This window comes from Silurus aristotelis (assembly GCF_946808225.1).
Source record: "Silurus aristotelis genome assembly, chromosome: 2".
NCBI lineage: Eukaryota > Metazoa > Chordata > Actinopteri > Siluriformes > Siluridae > Silurus > Silurus aristotelis.
In genome coordinates this window covers 23,672,922-23,693,084 of record NC_139575.1, presented here as the reverse complement: position 1 = coordinate 23,693,084, position 20,163 = coordinate 23,672,922, and the positions used below count along the sequence as shown (strand labels likewise).

The 20,163-nt window shown below is 38.4% G+C and overlaps 1 protein-coding gene across 1 annotated transcript; it reads right to left on the bottom strand.

Moving 5' to 3' along the window:
- Positions 1-610: 610 nt before the first annotated feature.
- Positions 611-19,810, bottom strand: ddx27 (DEAD (Asp-Glu-Ala-Asp) box polypeptide 27). The gene is made up of 21 exons (XM_083529776.1): positions 19,237-19,810; positions 16,629-16,778; positions 16,484-16,543; positions 16,165-16,399; positions 14,784-14,833; positions 14,606-14,689; positions 14,401-14,506; positions 13,208-13,381; positions 12,215-12,365; positions 9,928-10,027; positions 8,621-8,762; positions 8,338-8,491; positions 8,114-8,195; positions 4,146-4,323; positions 3,899-4,005; positions 3,704-3,800; positions 3,470-3,561; positions 2,425-2,545; positions 1,664-1,760; positions 1,290-1,361; positions 611-863 (listed from the first exon to the last, which is right to left on the bottom strand). The coding sequence occupies exons 1-21, from the start codon at positions 19,318-19,320 to the stop codon at positions 848-850; spliced, it is 2,352 nt and encodes a 783-aa protein (XP_083385902.1). The 5' UTR covers positions 19,321-19,810; the 3' UTR covers positions 611-847.
- Between the last annotated feature and the right edge of the window lie 353 nt (positions 19,811-20,163).

Below are 20,163 nucleotides of genomic sequence, written 5' to 3'. Positions count from 1 at the left end.
ACATTGTACTGCTTTGTGCAAGACTGATAAGAGACAAAGACTCCAAGTATACCCTGTCCATCTTCTGAAACAAAATAGTTTTCTACCCTCTCTGCTGAAAGGGAAAATTGTAACGGTTTCCGATATGAATACCAATACTATCCATTTGCTGGTAACCATTAAACTCATTATTAAATAGGTTTGATTATGTATTGTGTGTCTTTACATTATCAAATCATCATGAAATCATATAATCCATTGTAGAAACCTATCTATAGGACAATAGTAGTATCTGCTATACATTGCTTGCTTTCTGTGGGTAGCATGATAACATACATTTTGCCAAATGTTGGGTCAACTTTAGATTATGCAATGTGGATGTAATAATGGCACCAAATGTTTGTTCAACAGAATGGCTGATGTTATATTAAAACATACATACAGCAATATGATTATGCGCTCTGTATAAACTATAGGTAATGATTATTAAGTCGGTGAGTTCAGATACATCATTTGTAATATGATATCTGGCTAATTGGACAATGTTTCAATCTTTGCACAAAGTTTTTGCTGGTTGAAAAATAATTTGTAAACCCAATACCATTCTACAATCGGAAGGCAAAAACACCCATTCAATCTGCAACTAATTTGTACTTTTACATGGCTTATAATACAAATACCAGTTGAATCAGTTGGTTTGTATCAGTTTAACAATGTCGCATACAGCAGCAAAGAGTCCAGCATTTATTTAAAAGGTACACACAATGAGTATCAAATTGCCCTATTGACTGCCCAGTTGATGCTGCGCCTAAAGGAAACATCTTAGATGATTCTGAAAGGAACAAAGAAAACCACTGTATCTGAGACTTTACTTCCTCCTGAACCTGAAACAAGAGATAAAAGCAGATAAACCTGATTAACAAAACTTGACATTTAGGTTTAAAATATTTTTTTTTTTAAGTTGTCTAACATGGACTGTGGTTTGATCAATTAATTAATTAGTTATTTATTTATATGTATGTTTGATGGATGTATGTATGTATGTTTGATGGATGGATGGATGGATGGATGAATGGACGTATGTTTGATGGATGGATGGATGGATGGACGGACGGACGTATGTTTGATGGATGGATGGACGGACGGACGTATGTTTGATGGATGGATGGATGGACGGACGGCCGTATGTTTGATGGATGGATGGACGGATAGATGGATGTATGTTTGATGGATGGACAAACAGATGGACGTATGTTTGATGGATGGATGGACGTATGTTTGATGGAGATTCTAAAAGTATATAAACATACTTTGCTTTGGATTTAAAGCGTCCTCCTTTCTTATTAGAAAGACCAAGTCTTTTTCTGTCTTCAAAGGAAGGCCTGCAGAAATATAAATAAAGATATGGTTCAAAAAAAGAAAATCAGTGAATGAAATTTAACATTATGATAACATACTATATACAATATTAGAAAGCCATTTAGACTTAGAAATAAGAAATAGTTAAGGAAAAATGTGAAAGCTGTTAACGCTATAATGTTTAGAAATATTATAATACTTAGTGGATTTATTATAAGCATCATAAGGTTTAATCTCCCTTCTGTGCATAACAAGGATAAAATCATATAATACTAAAGTTGTGTGTTTGGTAAGAATCAGTCCTGGATGTCTGCACAGAGCATACCCAGATCTGTACTGCTTCAGGACTTTCTTGCTGACATTCGTGAGCTCCTTGTCAAACACAGACTTCTTAGTGGGTTTTCCACCTTTTTGTTTTATGGCTGGGAAAAAAGAGACATAATTAAAAAAAGAAACATGATTTCTGCCTCAAGAAATACACCATCCAGGCATAACTTTATGAACAGTGAAGTGAATAACACTGATTTCTTCATCATGGCACTTGTTAGTGGGTGGGAAATATTAGGCAGCAAGTGAACATTTTTCCTTAAAGTTGATGTTTGAAGCAGGAAAAAAATGGGCAAAGGATTTTAGCGAGTTTTACAAGGACCAAATTGTGATGTCTAAATGACTGGGTCAGAGAATCTTTAAAACTGCAGCTCTTGTGGGATGTTCCCGGTCTGAAGTGCTCAGTGTCTGTCAAAAGTGGTCCAAGGAAGGAACAGTGGTGAACCAGAAACAGGGCCAATGGCGGCCGAGGATCATTAATGCGCGTGGGGAGCTGGTCTGTTTGGCCTGATTCAACAGACGAGCAGCTGGAGCTGAAATTGCTGAAGAAGTTAATGCTGTTAATGCTCAATGAGGTAGGACTGTTTTGGCAGCAAAGGGGGACCAACATAATATTAGGCAGGTGGTCATAATGTTATGCCTGATTTGTGTTTATAAATGTTATGCCTGGTCAGTGTACCTTTAAGTTGTGTGATTTAAGGCTGAAGCCAATTTACTCTAAAGGCCTTTTAACAAAGTATTAGCAATGGAAGCACAAACCTGTGTTTTTGGGCTCCTCTTCTGGCACAACTCTGGCTCGCTTTGGCTTGCGGTCACGTTTTGCAGACCGCTCAGCATACATCTGAGACTTAAGCATTTCAAACTGAGCTCTTTCCTCAGGCTTGCGCGCGCGCGCACACACACACACACACACACACACACACACACACACACACACACACACACACACACACACACACACACACACACACACACACACACACACACACACACACACACACACACACACACACACACACACACACACACACACACACACACACACGGGGGGGAAAACCGATAAACCCATCAGAAACAAAAGTGAAACTGATTTTCTGAGCGGTTTGCTCACAGAGGAAAACAGATAAAAGCCACATTTTCTTGGTATAAATTTCTGTGTAACTACGGAAGTCTCCAACATGTTTGCACTGCCATCTTAATTACACCTAAATCTCCTGCTTGCATCTATAATATTAACTTTTACAACACTCTTGCACTGTATTTCCTATATATCTTATAAAATCTGTTAACATAAAAAAACAAGCTATTGGTAGACTGGTTGTAAGACTGGTTGTACCTGGCAAACATGCAAGTTATAGCTTGTTTTTTTATGTTAACAGATTTTCTGTATGTATTAGCACATAAATCTTTCCCCCTTCAGCTTAATTTTTTTTTATTTCATAAACAAATGAGCAATTTTTTTTATGAAATTAGCAAGATTTATGTAGTTCTCTCTCAATTGCTATCTCTCCGTCGCTCTCATATAGCTACTGCATGCCTGTTTCAGTCATTTTCTTAATCAATTCTGGGATATTCCAGGAAACGTGTCTTTGTAATTCAGATAATGACACCAATTGCACAGTGCTGGAAAGTGAGTGACATTTTGTAACTTCAAAAATCCAGAAAAGGCTTAAGACAGGGGGAAAATACTAAATTGACATGTATCAAATACTATGTACTATATGTTTATCTATGTATATAATATTATGTACATATAATGAATTAAATGGTGGTGAAAAAGCAGTAGGTTAGAGAAGACCCATACCGTCAGCACTTTTTTCTTGCCATCTTTCAAGAACTGAGCACGTTTCTTCTTTCCCCTTAGGGCCAGGTCAAAGTCCTGAAGCGCTTTGCTCACTGTACAAGAACAAATGTGAGGTAAGTCTCAACTGTGCTGCTTCACAATATTACACCACATGCTGTGGTCACCGCAATCAATTTATCAATACATAAATAAATAAAGAACGAAAGAAAGACCAATATAAAGAAAAACACTCACTTCGCTCTTTCTTTCTCTCCTCATGGGTTTGGAACCAAGACCTTGCAGGCTGTTTCTCATCTGCTGTTTGGGTTAGTCTCTTTTGAGCCATACTAATCTAAAAACCACACATAGAAATTAGCATTAAAAAGCAAGACAAAACACAAAAAAAGTCAGGTGGAATAAGAATTTTTAAACATATACAAAGTGTATTACCTGTGCTTCAGAATGCACCATCTCTTTCTCTTCTTTCTCCAAACGCATGACAGCATATATATCCTTCTCCAACTTCTCAATCAGATCTCTAAACTTCAGAATCACCTCTGACACAAATAAATCAAATTTGTCTCTCTCAATTGCAAAAAAATTAGATAAATAAATAAATAAATAAATAAATAAATAAATAGACTTAATATAGTCTATAGTTACTGGTGTGACTGTGCTTAGTGCATTGTGCTTTTACCTTGAGGAATAACACGAGCTTTAACAGGAGCTCTGGCTTGTTTAACAATCTCCTTCAGCATCTTCCTCTCGCTTTCCCCCACCAGTGACACGGAACGACCCACTTTTCCTGCTCGCGCTGTGCGGCCCACTCTGTGCACATAATGCTTCGCTGTGTTGGGCATGGTGAAGTTTATAACCTGAGGAAAGTTGGGTAAAATAAACATGTTAAAATTTATTCCAAAATGTAGGGGAAAATCATATTAACAAACTTGGCGGTGGGGAAAAGATACTGTAATTTCCGGACTATTAAGTGCACCCAAATATAAGCCGCAGCCACTGAATTTGACAAAGATTTTTATTTTGAACATAAATACACCGCACCTGTCTATAAGCCGCAGGTGTCTACATTGAAACTAATGAACTTTACACAGGCTTTAATGAAAGTCATTGTTCACTGTCTTCCTCCTTCCTTTCACAACAATTTCTCTCTCGAGTTTTTCTTTTGGCATCGTCGTGCGTTTAAAAATCGCCATCGGTGAGGCTTTTTTCTCCCGATGCCGTGCAGCTCAGAACACAGGTGAAGTAAGTTTTTTTCATGCCCGGTTGTTTTCAGCGTGACGAATGATTTGCATTTCCTGTAGACAGTCCGAGTGAGCGGCAGGTCAAACGTCAGAGGAACCTCATCCATATTTACGATGTGCTGCGGCCCGATTCAGTGGGAGCGCATCTGATTTAATATAAAAAGTTTAATTGGTTCACCTGAACCCGTTCAGCAATTTCATTGGTTTAATGTTATGGGGATCAGGTTTTTGGCTTGAAGCTTGTGAAACCGAGAAAAACCCAGGAAAAAAACATATTAGCCGCTTCATTGTTTAAGCCGCGAGGTTCAAAGAGTGGGAAAAAAGTAGCAGCTTATAGTCCGGAAAATACGGTAAATAGGTTAAAAAAAAAAAAATCCATCATTTGCACCTAGTAAAGCTAATCAGATTCATAAGTACACTTAGCTAATTGTTTATATAGTAGATTAGTTATGATTGCAAACATTGTTCATGTATAGCTAAGTGACTAGTTTTAGTTTTTAAAAGACAAGTGACTATTTTTATTCTAGAAAGACAAGTGGCTAGTTTCAGCTCTAGATTGCTAAATAGCTAGCTTTATTTCTATTTACTTATTTCGTAGGATACTGGTAATTGATAACTTTATAATTATTTAAACTAGCTAACATAATGGGTTTATGAATGTAAGGTATGTATCGGCTCGATCCTTATAAAATGCACCAACACTACGTATCTTTAAAACTTTAGCCAATAGTATGTTTTGTTAGCAATGTGATGTTTCCAGCATGCTACATCAAGTCTGGCTCATCTAATCTATTGTAGAATCACCCACATATCACCCACATACCTAAAATATTACCATGTATAATGATATAGCATATAATATTTTAGACACATGCAATCTTTTTTTGTAAATCAATACATTTCATCCGCAAAACATTAACAACAGTTATAAAAATATGTTCACCAGAAACCAACATGCTGACTTGCATAAATTTCAAGCAATGTAATGTAGGGGTGTAACAATACCTTGAGTAACTTGAATAATTCGAATACAAAAATAACAAACACGGACCACCCAAAAGCCATTATTACTGAAGCACTGGTTTTGTTCCATAAAACCTATAAGTAGTTTTATTTTTAGTGCTCTGACTGCTTCTTCCTGCTACTCTGCTTTTTTTTGTTTGTTTATTTCACTCACTTCCCTTTTAAATATGAATTAAAAAGAAACGTAAAATTTGACTTGAAAAAAAATTATGAACATGGACATGAACAATTAACTTTATAGATCATCTGAAATGATATAAAAAAAAATTTTTTTATATTTTTTATATTTTAAAAGGTTTTGTTGTGTTGTATGTTCCTTTCTTCAATAATAAAGTAATATATCTGAAGCACTCAGTGATTCTCCTCTGTCTTGTGCCTGTGTGCGCTCTAGTAGTTACCGAGCATTAACTGAAGTCCGACCTTGTGCCTGGAAACCGTTTTATTTTATTTTAGTTGCCACTGTTGCTTTTGTGCAGCAGAAATATAGCAGTTTAAGTGTTTAAAAAAAAAAAAAAAAAAAAAAAAAACCACACGGTAATGCGGTTACCGTTTTATAAAGTAATTTGAAATAGTTTTTTATATTTGTATATATAAACTCCCACCGCAGTGGAAAAACAGGAGCAGGTAGGGCAGCACCTTTTTAAAGCTTACGATAAATACGCTGATTTAGTGCGTGGAAAATTTAAATCGGCTTTTCCGGAGACAATAAAATAGTGTGCGGGATTTAATTAATAAATACATGAGTAAGAAAAATAATGAGTTTCATTAAATGAATAGAAGATAAACTAATTACTTGTTCATTTTAGAGACCTTTTTTTCCCCCTCGCTCTTATTTAGTATTGCTCTTTAAGAAAGAAAGAAAATATAAAAAAATAACCAAAAAAAAAAAAACCTAAAACTAAAATCATTGATAGCAGCAGCCTTATTGCAATTATGATTTTACAACACATTGCAGCTCAGAGCTTCCTTTTGTTTTAGAAGGCAACGCTCTGCTGCTGTAGTGTTGCATTTTATCATCAATTCAAGTGGAGGAATGCAAGTTCACATGCACTTGTTTTGTGGAAAGGATAATGGGCTTTGAGCATGTAAAGTACAAGAGATATGGATCCTCTTCTAACAAATGCTCCCTAAATTTTGTCGATGCCTGGCTTCAAGGACATTCTAGCTTACAATCTCCCTTTTGTTCTACACTCCACACAGATAAGCACTAGTTCATGCTTCCAATTTGCATATTGCCTTTCTTGCACAAGGGTTCATGATGGCCCAAGCCATCAAAAAAAAAAAAAACAAGTTTTAACACAGGCATAACTTCTCATCCAGAAATGCCTTTAATTAATAAATAATAATAATGGTGCAAAACATGACTAAATGGATGTGAAACTCATTGTCCCCGCTGGAACGGGGTCAAATATGCAAAAGACACTGAAAAGCTGAATAATTATCTTTAAAAAATAGGCAGTTTAACTGCTCAGGATGAACAAAGGACTTGTGAACAATGAACTACAACTAAACATATAAACAACCATTTATCATCCAGGTAACAACACAGTTTTATGAATTGTAAGCACTATACACATACTCATTTGAAAAGTTGTGTTTTTGTTTGAAACCATTTACATTTCATATTCCGCAAACATATAGAAACATATGACCTAAAATGTAATGCATTAATAGTTAATATTAATTAATTATTGAATTGATTCATAATTCACACTAGTATGCATATCGTTTACGAAAGTAGACAGCACAGTTTATACACAAAAGTGAAACGTCCTGCACCTGAATCATTTCTTTATACCGGTTTACGATTCATCAGGTAAAATTTAGATCTTCTTATGATGGTATATTGCATTGCAGATCTACAATCACATCCCTCTTATAAAATATATATACAGTATATTACCAAAAGTATTGGGTCACCTAGTCAAGTATCATATGTCCTTTTTGAGCGTCACATTCTACATTTAGTTCCAATTTGCTCTTATAATTCCCTTCACTCTTATTGGAAGATGTTTCACTAGATTTTTGCTCATTTAGACACAAGGGTGTTAGTAAAATCAGGTAGTGAAGTAGGTGAGGTAAGGAGGCCTGGGGTGTTCCAGTTCATCCTAAGCTCTGAAGCAGGAGATCTTTCATGCCAACCCAAGCAGAGCATATATTAATGGAGTATGCTTTGTGCACTGGGGCATTGTCATGCTGGAACAGGTTTGACGTGAAGGGAAAATTTCTGTGTGCCTTCAGCTTTGCGATAACAGGTTGGGAAAAAGAACCACATATGGCTGGGAAAGTCAGGTGACCCAATACTTTTGGCAATAAATATTTTATACGAAAAATACATTTCTAAAAATTATTTAAAAAGTATTGGCAAAGTAATGAAACCTACCGTTTTGACTCCTTCAATATCCAGACCTCTGGCTGCTACATCGGTGGCTACGAGGATGTCAATCTGCTCATCTTTAAATCGCCTAATAATGAGAGTAAAGACAAAGGCATTAAGCATGAGAGTGCAAAAATACGCATTCGAATTTTTTTGACTGTATAAACCATATGAACATTTTTGCTATGAGGGAAACATTTCCAGGAGCTCTGAATGTCACCAGTGTTTACCTAAGACTCTCTATTCGCTGTGTCTGAGACAGGTTTCCATGGAGCTCTCCGACCTTCAACCCCATGAGGCCGAGGAGGATGTGCATGCGGTGGGCCTGTTTCTTGGTCTGGGTGAACAACATCACATGGTCCTGAAACGTGCGTGTGAGGAGTGCTGTTTACAGGGTAAGAAAAAGGTAAAACATTAGTTTACATGAACAATCCATGTGACATGGAGAGGAGCAAAAAAAACTATTGAATAAAGAATGACGTAAAAAAAAAAAAAAAAGGTGTTCCCCCTTACCTGCAACTATAGCCTCTCTCTCTCCCTCTCTTGCTGGACGAATCCTTATAAATTCTTGTCTGAGGTATGGTGCCACATCCGTGTTACTGTTCACAAAGATTTTCACTGGCTGCTTCAGTGACACTGAGGCCAGATCCTTCACCTGCATTACACAACGACAACAACATTTAGCTTTCATTCAGGACACAGTTTTTAGATTTACATTTTAAGGCATTTGGCAAAAGCCCAAATCCAGAAAGACTTAACATTTATTACATCATACAACTCCGTAGATATGGGGCTAAGGGCCTCACTGAGGGCCCAGGAGTGGCATCCTGGTGTAGCTGGGATTTCAACTCACTGTCTGAACTCTCAGAAAGTTCAGTGCCATAACCACTAAGAGACCGCATGACCCTATAACTATACAATAAACTTAACGACATAATACTATGCACATAGAGTCAGGTTGAGCATTCTAAACACACCATCTCTTGTAAAATTCTCTGTTGCATTATTTGGCTGACACCTTTTCCAAAGTGACTTACAACAGAGACCCAAAACAACAACAACAAAAAAAAAAAAAAATGGTGGATGAAGCAAAGCAAAATAACGATGCTTTTATCGCTTTCCTGCCATAAATCTTTTTTTTTATTATTATTATTATTATTATTATTATTATTATTATTATACTCTGAATGGTAACTTTTTTGATTAGATTTTAAACATTACTGTCTACACTGGTAACCTTACTAGACACATAATTATCATATAGTTGTTTCTTTAATAGTACTGGGCACTAGGGGTGGGCGCTATATCAGTATGAATGTGACTACCAGTATTATGCTCTGCCATGATATGAATTTTGCCATACAGTGGATGCCGTTACATATTCATTAAATAAAATTTTGCATTTAAATTGTTTTGCATTTATCTCGTATCTTCTTTCTTTTGAATTGGTACAATGTCCTCCGCGATGCGATGTGCTATTGCACTTATGTCTTATTTTTTGCTCGTCTTGTCACAAAGAATGCCGGCAGCGAATAAAAAAAAACTTTATTGATTGCTGACTGGGAGCCATGCTCGTCTACGTGCATGCTCCGCCTCCAGTTATATCTGTTGCATGAATTTGGGTTCATTCCTCATATTTGCATGGTTTTCAGGTCGTTAAAGAGATTGCTGATCCACCTTTTGTCTACAACAACATGGTGACACAAATTGCATTTTTTTTGTGGTTGATGGAGATTTTGAACCCAAACCAATTCCAAATAGAGCAAATTCATGGTGTTAGACCACCAGTATAAGTACTGGGACATTAAGAGTAAGTATACCTCTTCACTCATGGTGGCTGAGAACAGCATAGTCTGCCTCTGATAGGAGCACATTCGGATAATCTCCTTCATCTGCTCCTCGAAATATTCATCCAACATCCTGTTTAAAAAAAAAAAAAAAAAAAAAAAAAAAAAAAGAAAAGAAAAAAAGTTGAAAGATCATCAACTATCAAATAAATAACTGTATAATCTCAGTCAAATAAATAAATAAACCATATCTGACATCCAACTATCAAATGTTAAGACTGTGCATAATGATTTCATAACTTACTCTCTTAAAGCTAGAATTCAACCTAAACTAATAGCCAAGGTTAACGCTGCTCTTTTAGATTAGTAAAATCTCAGTCATTCTCTTTGCCCTTGCCATGAACATGATTGTCATGTCAGCAGAGTTGTAGAGCAAAGTGTAGAGGCCCTGTGATGAGAACTGGAGTGTTACAGCCCCCAATAAAAGCCTTTATGGATGACCTGACAGTCACCACGACATCTGTCCCATGTAGTAGATGAATTCTCCAAGAGCTAGCGAAACTCATTAATTGGGGAAGGATGAGTTTTAAACCAGCAAAACTGAGGTTGTTAGTGCTCAAGAGTGGGAAAGTGGTGGACAACTTTCCTTTTTTTTTTTTGCTGAACAGAGCCACCATCTCATTCATTACTGAGCACCCAGTCAAGAGCCTTGGTAAGCTGTCCGACTGTGGCCTCAAGGATTCTTCTTCTCTCCAGAAGGCCAGTAAAGAACTTGAGTTTTGGCTCAGTAAGGTGGACAAAGCAGAGTATCCTGCATTGGATACTGTGGCCCATGGTACTGTATGAAGTGCCCATAGCAACGATCGAGGCCCTGCAGAGAAAAATAAGCATCTATCTGCAAAAGTGGCTTGGTCTACCGCGAAGCCTGAGCAGTGCTGCTATATAACGGCACCAGCAATATTCTGCGACTCCCGGTTAGTAGCCAAATTGAAAAAGTTCATAGTGTCAAGAACGTGGGAGGTATGGCAGTATAGAGAGTCTAGGGATCCGAAAGTAGAAGCAGCTGGCATACAGGTGCAAACAGACAAAAAAAGGGGAGTGCAGAGAAATCGCTGAGTCACGGTTGATGCGCAAGGCAATGGTGGGGGCCATAGCAACAGGGCGTGCAGGTTTTTACTACTTCTTGGTTGTGAGAATTGACTATGCTCAAGGTAAAGTACATCAACATCTTGTTCAGAAAAAATTGCAGGCAGGCGTGGAGGAAGTAAAAGCTATCCGGATTGTGGAAAAGGGACAGCAAGGAACTTGGACTGCATGGGTCAATGTTCGACAAAGTAAAATCACCTGGGCTGATATCCGGAAAGCAGATTTCCATCGTATAAGGATCTTGGACCAAAGCTTCTATGATGTCTTACCAAGTCAGGCAAACCTCCACACGTCTGGGGCAAACGTGAGACATCTTCCTGTCCCCTCTGCTCGTGAAGTGGATCCCTAGAACATATCCCTAGCAGCTGCCCAAAAGCCCTTGGAGATGGGTGCTATTGTTGGCACCACGACTAAGTGCTCAAGGCAGTTGCTGAGAGCGTAGCCATAGTCATCAAGGCAAACAAGGGCCACTACAAGGCATTGATCACCAAGTTTCTTAGAGCCGGCCCACCCACAACAGAGAGTCAAGTCTGTGCTCCTCACCACTGCTACTGACTGCCAATTGGAAGTGGATCTTGATAAACAGCTGAAGAACCCTACCAGAATAACATTCACACCGCTTCATCCAGACATGATCATTGTCTAAGTTCCCACCAAGCAATTGATCTCTTTGGAGTTCACATGGACAAAGCCAATCGGAGAAAGCATGCTAAGTACCAAGGCCTAGTCGAAGAGTGTAGAAGGCAGAGCTGGAAAAACTCGTTGTGAGCCTTTGGAGGTGGGCTGCAAATGATTTGCAGGGTGTTCACTCTGCAAAGCACTTGCGCTACTAGGCATCACTGGGGTAGCAAAGAGAAAGGCGAATAAAAACCCAACTAAAGCCACAGATAAAGCCACTAGGTGGATTTGGATTAAGAACTGTGGGCAATCGCTACAGGGACACAGACCGGTGTCTGATCAACCCTGTCTGGATCGTCTGGACAAGGGTGTCTGATGTTTAAATACCTGAAACACCCAATGACCCCAGGATACTTCACTGATGATGTGTCCCAGTGTATATGCATGATGTATGTTTCTCTAGAGAACAGCATCACACAAACATTGACAGACAGATTATGTTCTTTCCTGTCAGAAATACTTACAGCAATGTAATACATTTGTTGCGAAGTCTTACCTGTCTGCCTCATCCAGAATAAGCACCTCAATTTGACTAAGCTCAAAAGATGGAGTGTTGTGTAAGTGATCTATCAAGCGGCCAGGTGTGGCAATCAGGACGTCGGGACCCAGCCTCAGTGCTGCCTCTTGGGACTTTAAGTCCAAGCCGCCTGAGTGAAGACACAACAAAAGAAGAGTAAGTGTGCATTTCTTAACTTTGCTGCCTTTAAACAAAATGAAAAAACGTTCTGTTCAGAATAAAACAGTCATCTGAACAAGAATATTTTATATCAGTCCATTACTTATTCTGTACATCGGCCTGGAATACCAAACAATATAATTCAAACATTTTGACATGATAAAAATATATCATGTCAAATTGCCACAGGTGAGGAGAGCAAAAATGTAGCCTAATTTTGCATATAAAATATGCTAAATTAGGCTACATTTTTGCTCTCCTCACCTGTGGCAATTTGACTTGATTCAGTAACCACCTTTATGATAAAAAATAACCTAGATATCAGCATACATGTGACTGACAAACAAAAGAGTTTAAAAGTAATATCAACATATAAACGTTTCATACGAAATGCCATTAAAACAATAGTGCTGCACTTTTAATAACCTTTTGGATTATATATATATCATGTATTTATTATAGAAATGTATAAATTTTAATTAAAAATAAGTTTAATTACAATTGCTGATACATTTTTATGAAATAAACATATATATATATATATATATATATATATATATATATATATATATATATATATATATATATATATATATCATCAAAAAGCTATTGGCTATTAGCTAGAGTTAAACTGCAAGTAAAAATATATGATTATTGAAGATCATCAGAATGAAATATTGATCTAATTCTGCCACTGATTGTCAGGTACACAGGGAGCATTAATAGAGAATTAAGGTGATTCCACAAGTCTTCAGTAATGGGAAAGTCCCGTTTTAAAACCAAAAGCAGACGGCGTGAAAATGAGGCACATACCCACGGCCAGGCAGAAGGTGATGTTGGTGAACTGGCCCAGCTGGCGTGCTACAGAGTGCACTTGGATACCCAGCTCTCTGGTGGGCACGAGCACAAGCACACGAGTCACCTGCATTACTCTCGGTTTATAAAGAAGACGCTCCAGTACAGGCAACATGAATGCAGCAGTCTTACCTGAGAGGGAGTTAGACAGAGGGAGAGAGAAAGGTAAATAAAGTGCTATGATCCAAACATGTTGGACTTTACAAGCCACCAAAAGCAGCTTCAAAGCATCTTGGAATCACACGTGTCTCTCTGCAGCGAATTGAAATGATCCTATTAAAGTGCTAAAGCAGCAGTTTGCTTCACTAAAATCAATACACTAAACCATATGTTCGACACAAACTTGTTTTTTTTCAATACATATGGTGTGCGTTTCCAGACTGTCTGCAGCTGCACACTCTTACACCCAGTGATTTACTTTAAATAAAAAAGAGCCCGTATTCTATCGTTCATCTGTGATGTATAGTGAATGTGATGCGTGCTTAGGTATTTTTGGAGCACAGATGTAACCATTAGCAAAAATAGTTACACAATTTTCTGTCAGCAGTGCATATACACCGACCAGGCATAACATTATGACTTTATAACATTGTAACTGTGATCTCTGGAGGACTGGGTCAAAGAATCTCCACAACTACAGCTCTTGTGGGATGTTCCCAGGCTACAGTGGTCAGTGTCTATCAAAAGTGTTCTAAGGAAGGAACAGTGGTGAACCAGTGAGAAGGTCATGGGTGGCCGAGGCTCATTGATGCACATGGGGAGCGAAGGCTGGCCCATGTGGTTCGATCCAACAGACGGGCAGCTGTAGCACAAATTGCTGAAGAGGTTAATGCTGTTTATGCTCGACAGGTCATGAATGTTTTGGCAGGAAAAGGAGACCAACACAATATTAGGCAGGTGGTCATAATGTTATGCCTGATCGCTGTATACACCCTGTTATCCATACTATAATTTTTAATTCATTGCCATGATTTGAATTGATAAATGTCCTGAAGGTGATCCCTTTAAATGGGTTGAGGACTCTGCACGAGACTGTTACCCTTAATTATTAACAATGAGGGGGATATCTTTCTTATACGAAGATTTGGAAGGTACAACACGTGCTTTCTACAGCACACATAGTAAATAATACTGCCAGGTTTGAACATTACCAGTTCCAGTGGCAGCACATGCACAGATATCTTTTCCCAGTAAACCCACTGGAACACACGCCTTCTGGATAGGTGTGGGCTGCTTGAAACCCATGGTGGTGATGGCCTGTGGAAAAATCAGGACAAGCTGTTTGTACCAAAATACATGTCTGATTTCGAATTATATTTCAAGAGGCGAACCCAAGCACTAGTCATGCCACCTGACCTTCAGCAAAGGTCTGGAAAGATTCATGTCCTGGAATGTTAGATTTTCATCATACTGCGAGGCATCTTCGAAGAAGGCTTCAGGCTGCAGAAAAAAAAGAATACATTAACAAGGAAAACACGATGATGGTGCATTAGACATTTTACATGATGTGTGATGTTCAATGAGATTTACATACCTCTTCTGATGCCTTTCGTTTTCCTTTTTTCCCCTTTTCTCTTAGTGTATCTATAATGAGAATGTATTACAATAGTTTTGCATTTGGAAGCTAAAAAACAAAGCAAGCCTACCACACAAACGTGCACTTTTTATTTTGGAAGTTTTAAAGTCCTCTGCTGGTTGTAAGGTGAACTGCAATTGCCCACCGCACCTGCATCTCTTTGCTATTTGAATGTAATTATAATGTGGGAAAAAAGGTGATTGTTTGATCGCACCATGCATACTGCACGATGCTATTTGTAACTGCACTGCATGGCCAAAAAAAATGGACAGCCTACCATCACATGCTTGTGTGCTTTTTAAAACATCAAATTCAAGGCGGGATTAATTAAAACAAGCACTGTCAAACTCCAAATTAACTTTTTTTTTTCTGTCAGCCACAAAGATTCTAAACACTCTCCCATAACCCAAATCTACAATGAACATTTTACTACTACCACCATTTCCTCTACTTTGTGCAATATCATATACGTAGAAACATTTTTTCAATCCTGCTTCACTGCATTAAAATGTCACTTTCTGCCACAGATCAATGCGTAATGTCAATACTCGGTCATTTAGTTATGTCTGGTTGTGTTTTGTGTTATTGTTGTAGAAGTCTTTGTCTTGAAATTTCATATCAATGTGCAATAGGATTTTTTTAACCAATTGAACAATTGCTGCACTATTATGTCCCTCGGTCATGGGCCAATGTGTACCGTATTCTAGGCTTTGTCATTTAGTTGTGTTAGTTATAAACATGAATAAGTTTAAATTTCTACTATGCTCAAGCACCATTGGCCAATAAAGCCAAGGATTGCAAGACACACACTTGTAAACCACAAACCTGGTTTGGTGCAATGTTTACTTTCCTGCACAAATAGGTTCGGCCACGTCTGTCCCAGCAAAGGGGCAAAAAAAGATAGATTCTAGAAAATAGTGTGTGTGGAAGCAGATTGAATAAGTACAAGATATACGAGTGTGATGGTGAAGTGTCCACATACTGTTTACAAAATAGTGCAAAATTAATTGTCTGTTGAAAAAGTAGGTAGATCAGAGCATCTTCGTTCTGACTGGGACCAAAATCAGGACCATAACAATCTAAATCTAGTCAAAACACAGGTTTCTATTCATGCAGTGGTTCTAATAGTTTAACTCTTTCGCAGGGACGTGCAGGATGGACTCAGCTCAAATACTTACACACGTTTACACAAAACTATTTGTTGCCCATTGATATAGAGAACTATCTGGAGAATTTATAAAAAGCTTTGTCTTACTCACATATATTAACTTCAATAATCATAACAGCATGGCATTTTGTGACATACTCCAGCTTTATCCCGCAGGTCTTCAGCACTCACCTGCTTTTTTGAAAACAACTTCATCCTCAGAATCAAACTCGTCTTCGTCATCGATATCACTCCCAACTTTGTCATCTTCAACAGTCTCATCCTCCTGATCTTCAGCTCCATTGTCGTCATCATCGTCATCAGGTTCAGCATCATTATCGTTTTCATCATCGTCATCATCATCATCGTCCTCCTCTTTCGTGATGACGGATTTGTCACTTTTGTTGCCTCCTTTCTGAACTTTTTCCTAGACACCACCAGCAACAGCAGAAAATAAGCCACAGCACAACAATGATACCACATTTGAAAGTAGCACTCAGCAGAGTCTTACCTCGATTTTACGCTTCTTACGCACTTTCTCTATCTTCTCATCCAGCGTGGTGGGTGCTTTCTAGAAATTGGAAAATACATCAGCCATGACATTAAGCACATTGAGCAAAGGAGTCTGTTGAACCATGACACCGTATTACACTCACTCTCTTTTTAAGTTGGCTCATAACGTCTGCCATGGCCCAGTCTTCGCTGTACAACCCGTCTCTCTCGCCAAACTCAAAGTCTGCGTTGAAGTCGCCATTGCTTCGTCCTTTCAGCGTTCTCTTCTCCTTACTCAATACGATGGGTTGCTCCTGTCCATTTAAATGTACAAATGTAAAAATACAGGTTGAACGACTTCCGTTTTGATCTGCAGAATTAACAGGTCATCTGCAATGACATCGTATAGTTGTTCCATAAGGAAGTTCTAAACAGACTGCTTTAGTTCCAAATGATAAATAAAATATTGATATCATTTCACTTTGGATAAAGTAATCTTCCTTTCACCAAAATGATGTAAGACAACCTGCTGATGCTAGTGGCAGTGTAAGTCGGCCTTTGCTTTACTGCTACCTAAAGAAAATAATGCAGCAGTGCTTTATTCCATGGTTCTGTCCTTCTTTCATTGAACACTCCACACAGATTGAGATAAATCTTTGACTTTCATGCTAACAGCCCCAGACCATCACACTACCACCACCATATTCTACTGTTGGTATGATGTTCTTTTTCTGAAATGCGGTGTTCCTTTTACGCCAGACGTAATTGGACACCTTCCAAAAAGTTAAGCTTTTGTCTTGTCAGTCCACAGAGTATTTTCCCAAAAGTTTTGGTGGTCATCAAGATGTTTTCTGGCAAAACTAAGACGAGCCTTTATGTTCTTTTTGCTCAGCAGCGTTTTTCGTCATGCAGACCATTTTTGCTCAGTCTCTTTCTTATGGTGAGTCATAAACACTGACCTTAACTGAGGCATGTGAGGTCTGCAGTTCTTTAGATGTTGTTGTGGGGTCTTTTGTGACCTCTTGGATGAGTCGTCGCTGTGCTCCTCGGGTAATTTTGGTCCTGGAAAGGTTCGTCACTGTTCCATGTTTTTGTTATTTGTGAATAAGGGCTCTCACTGTGTTTTACTGGAGTCCCAAAGCTTTAGAAATGGCTTTATAACCTTTTCCAGACTGATAGATCTAAATTACTTTCTTTCTCATTTGTTTCTGAATTTCTTTGGATCTCTGCATGATGTCTCTAGCTTTTGAGGATCTTTTGGTTCTACTTCACCTTGTCAGGCAGGTCCTATTTAAGAGATTTCTTGATTGCGAACAGGTGTGGCAGTAATCAGGCCTGGGTGTCTCAATTGTGATAAACCACAGTTTTAACAACACTTTTTCACACAGGGCCATGTAGTTTTGGATTTTGTTTTCCATCAATAATAAAACCATTCATTCAAACAACTATAACTGCATGTTGTGTTCACTTGTGTTATCTTTTACTAATATTTTAATTAGTTTAATGATCTGAAACATTAAAGTGTGAAAAAAACAGGCAAAAAAATAAGAAAACAGGAAGGGGCTTGTGTCAGAGTTTCCACAGCATGTCTGGTCTTTCGCTCTCTACATCTCCTCAACACGTTCAACGCAGTTATTGGATGAAATACAAGAAGTTTAACTGAACTTGATTATAGAAGGTTATAGGACTGTGGTGAGACCTGCGATGTTGTATGGATTAGAGACAGTGGCATTGAGTAAAAGACAGGAGGTGGAGCTGGAGGTAGCAGAGCTGAAGATGTTGAGGTTTTTGTTGGGAGTGACGAGGATGGACAGGGTTAGAAATGAGTTTATTAGAGGGACAGCGCATGTAGGACGTTTTGGAGACAAGGTGAGGGAGGAAGATTGAGATGATTTGTACATGTGCAGAGGAGAAACATGGGGTATATCGGTAAGAGAATGCTGAGGATGGAGCCACCAGGAAGGAGAAAAAATAGGAAGACCAAGGAGGAGGTTTATGGATGTAGTGAGGGAAGACATGCAGGTAGTTGGTATGAAAAAGGCAGATTTAGAGGACAGAGGGGTATGGAGACGGATGATCCGTTGTGGCGACCCCTAGTGGGAGAAGCCGAATAAAAAAAGAAGAAGAAGAGGAGGAGGAGGAGAAGAAGTGGATGATAACGTGGTACAGTGGCATCATAATAAAAGTTTGAAGAGCGATTGGGAATTGTATACGTTTAATGATCTTTAAAGAAGAAGTCATACATTGTGAACTGTTAAATTGATTGGTGTCTAGGAGTTTTGACCCCTAACAAGCTATCCACTGTAGCAAGAGATTTTACGGTAAAAATCATTCGCAAACTGTGAATATATGTATGTTTTCTGGTAAACGGAAATGACATAAGGAAATAAAACTCAGTGAATGCAACTTGTTGGATTTGTTTTTTCTTCAATTAAGTGGTATTAGCCGACATTCCAGCACTTTTTGTAATCAGATATAATTTTCCTGTTCAAGTGCGTTACTAATTATTTTTATCGTCTTTGAAGAAATGACGACGTCAAATTGTCGCTAACATTAGGAAAGGCAGTGTTATTTGATCACGGCTCATGTGTCCTCAGAGCTTTTTGCATTAACTCCGACCTCGTCTGAAATCACTCGATGTTCTACCGGGTACACGTGAGAGCTTCTTCGCGTCTAGTAGCGAGAACATGGAGCTGGCTGGTTAGCTAGCAGTGTATAACAGGCAGGAAACCCTGTGATTAAGAAGTCTAAAAGAATGTGGCGTTTACCCACCTCATCATCAGAGCCTGATTCCTCGTCTTCTGGAACATCAACATCGTCTGCAATGGTTCCGATCAGATCAAAATCCGACAACATGCTTCTGCTCCACACTGCAGATCTCAGCGTCTTGCTGGATTCAACCCAAACACATTCAATTCCCACAACCTACCGCACACTGTAACCCGACTCCTGGTACAGTCTGTGGTTTGTTCTTGGGTGCTATTAATATATAAATGTTTTTAAATCCCGAAATTTAAAACTGTTTCTAAACGATGCACGAGGACTAAACCCACATCGTTCAAGGCCCACGTGTTGTAAAAGTTCAAGATACGTCACTTCCGCTGCTTTTTCTATTGCTCAACAGTGACATCTAAAGGTGAAGGATTAAGTTTCACATTTACAGCATTTAGCAGATGCACTTATCCAGAGCGACGCACAAAAACCCTAGTGCTTAGAGTCTGTCAATAAACAAACCAACACTGGTCACTAGGTTGCAGACTTAAGATACAATAAGCCTAAAACTCAGTTAAAAGGAATTATAGGACACTTTTTCTAATCAAAGACAAATCAGGACGTTTCATTTCTCATGCACACTAATATTCACACAAGTATTTGAATTAAATATTGATGAATATTGATTAGTTAGACTATCAAATAAATTAATAACGTCATCGGGAAAGTACAGACTGCTCTCTAGGAGCAGGGTAACAAACCAGTGACTCTGCTAGAGGAGACTGGACTAATTCTGTCCTGTGGGTGGTTTCATATTTCTAGCATAGGTGCTCTACAGCAGGGGGGGGGGGGGAATCAAACCTGCTTATAGCTCAATATAAAACAGTCAAATGGACCATGTATACTGACTGATGCAGTGATTTGGAAAGCTTACACAAAAATAATGAATTTGACATGAAATTTCAGTGGCTAAAAAGAGGCCGTGTA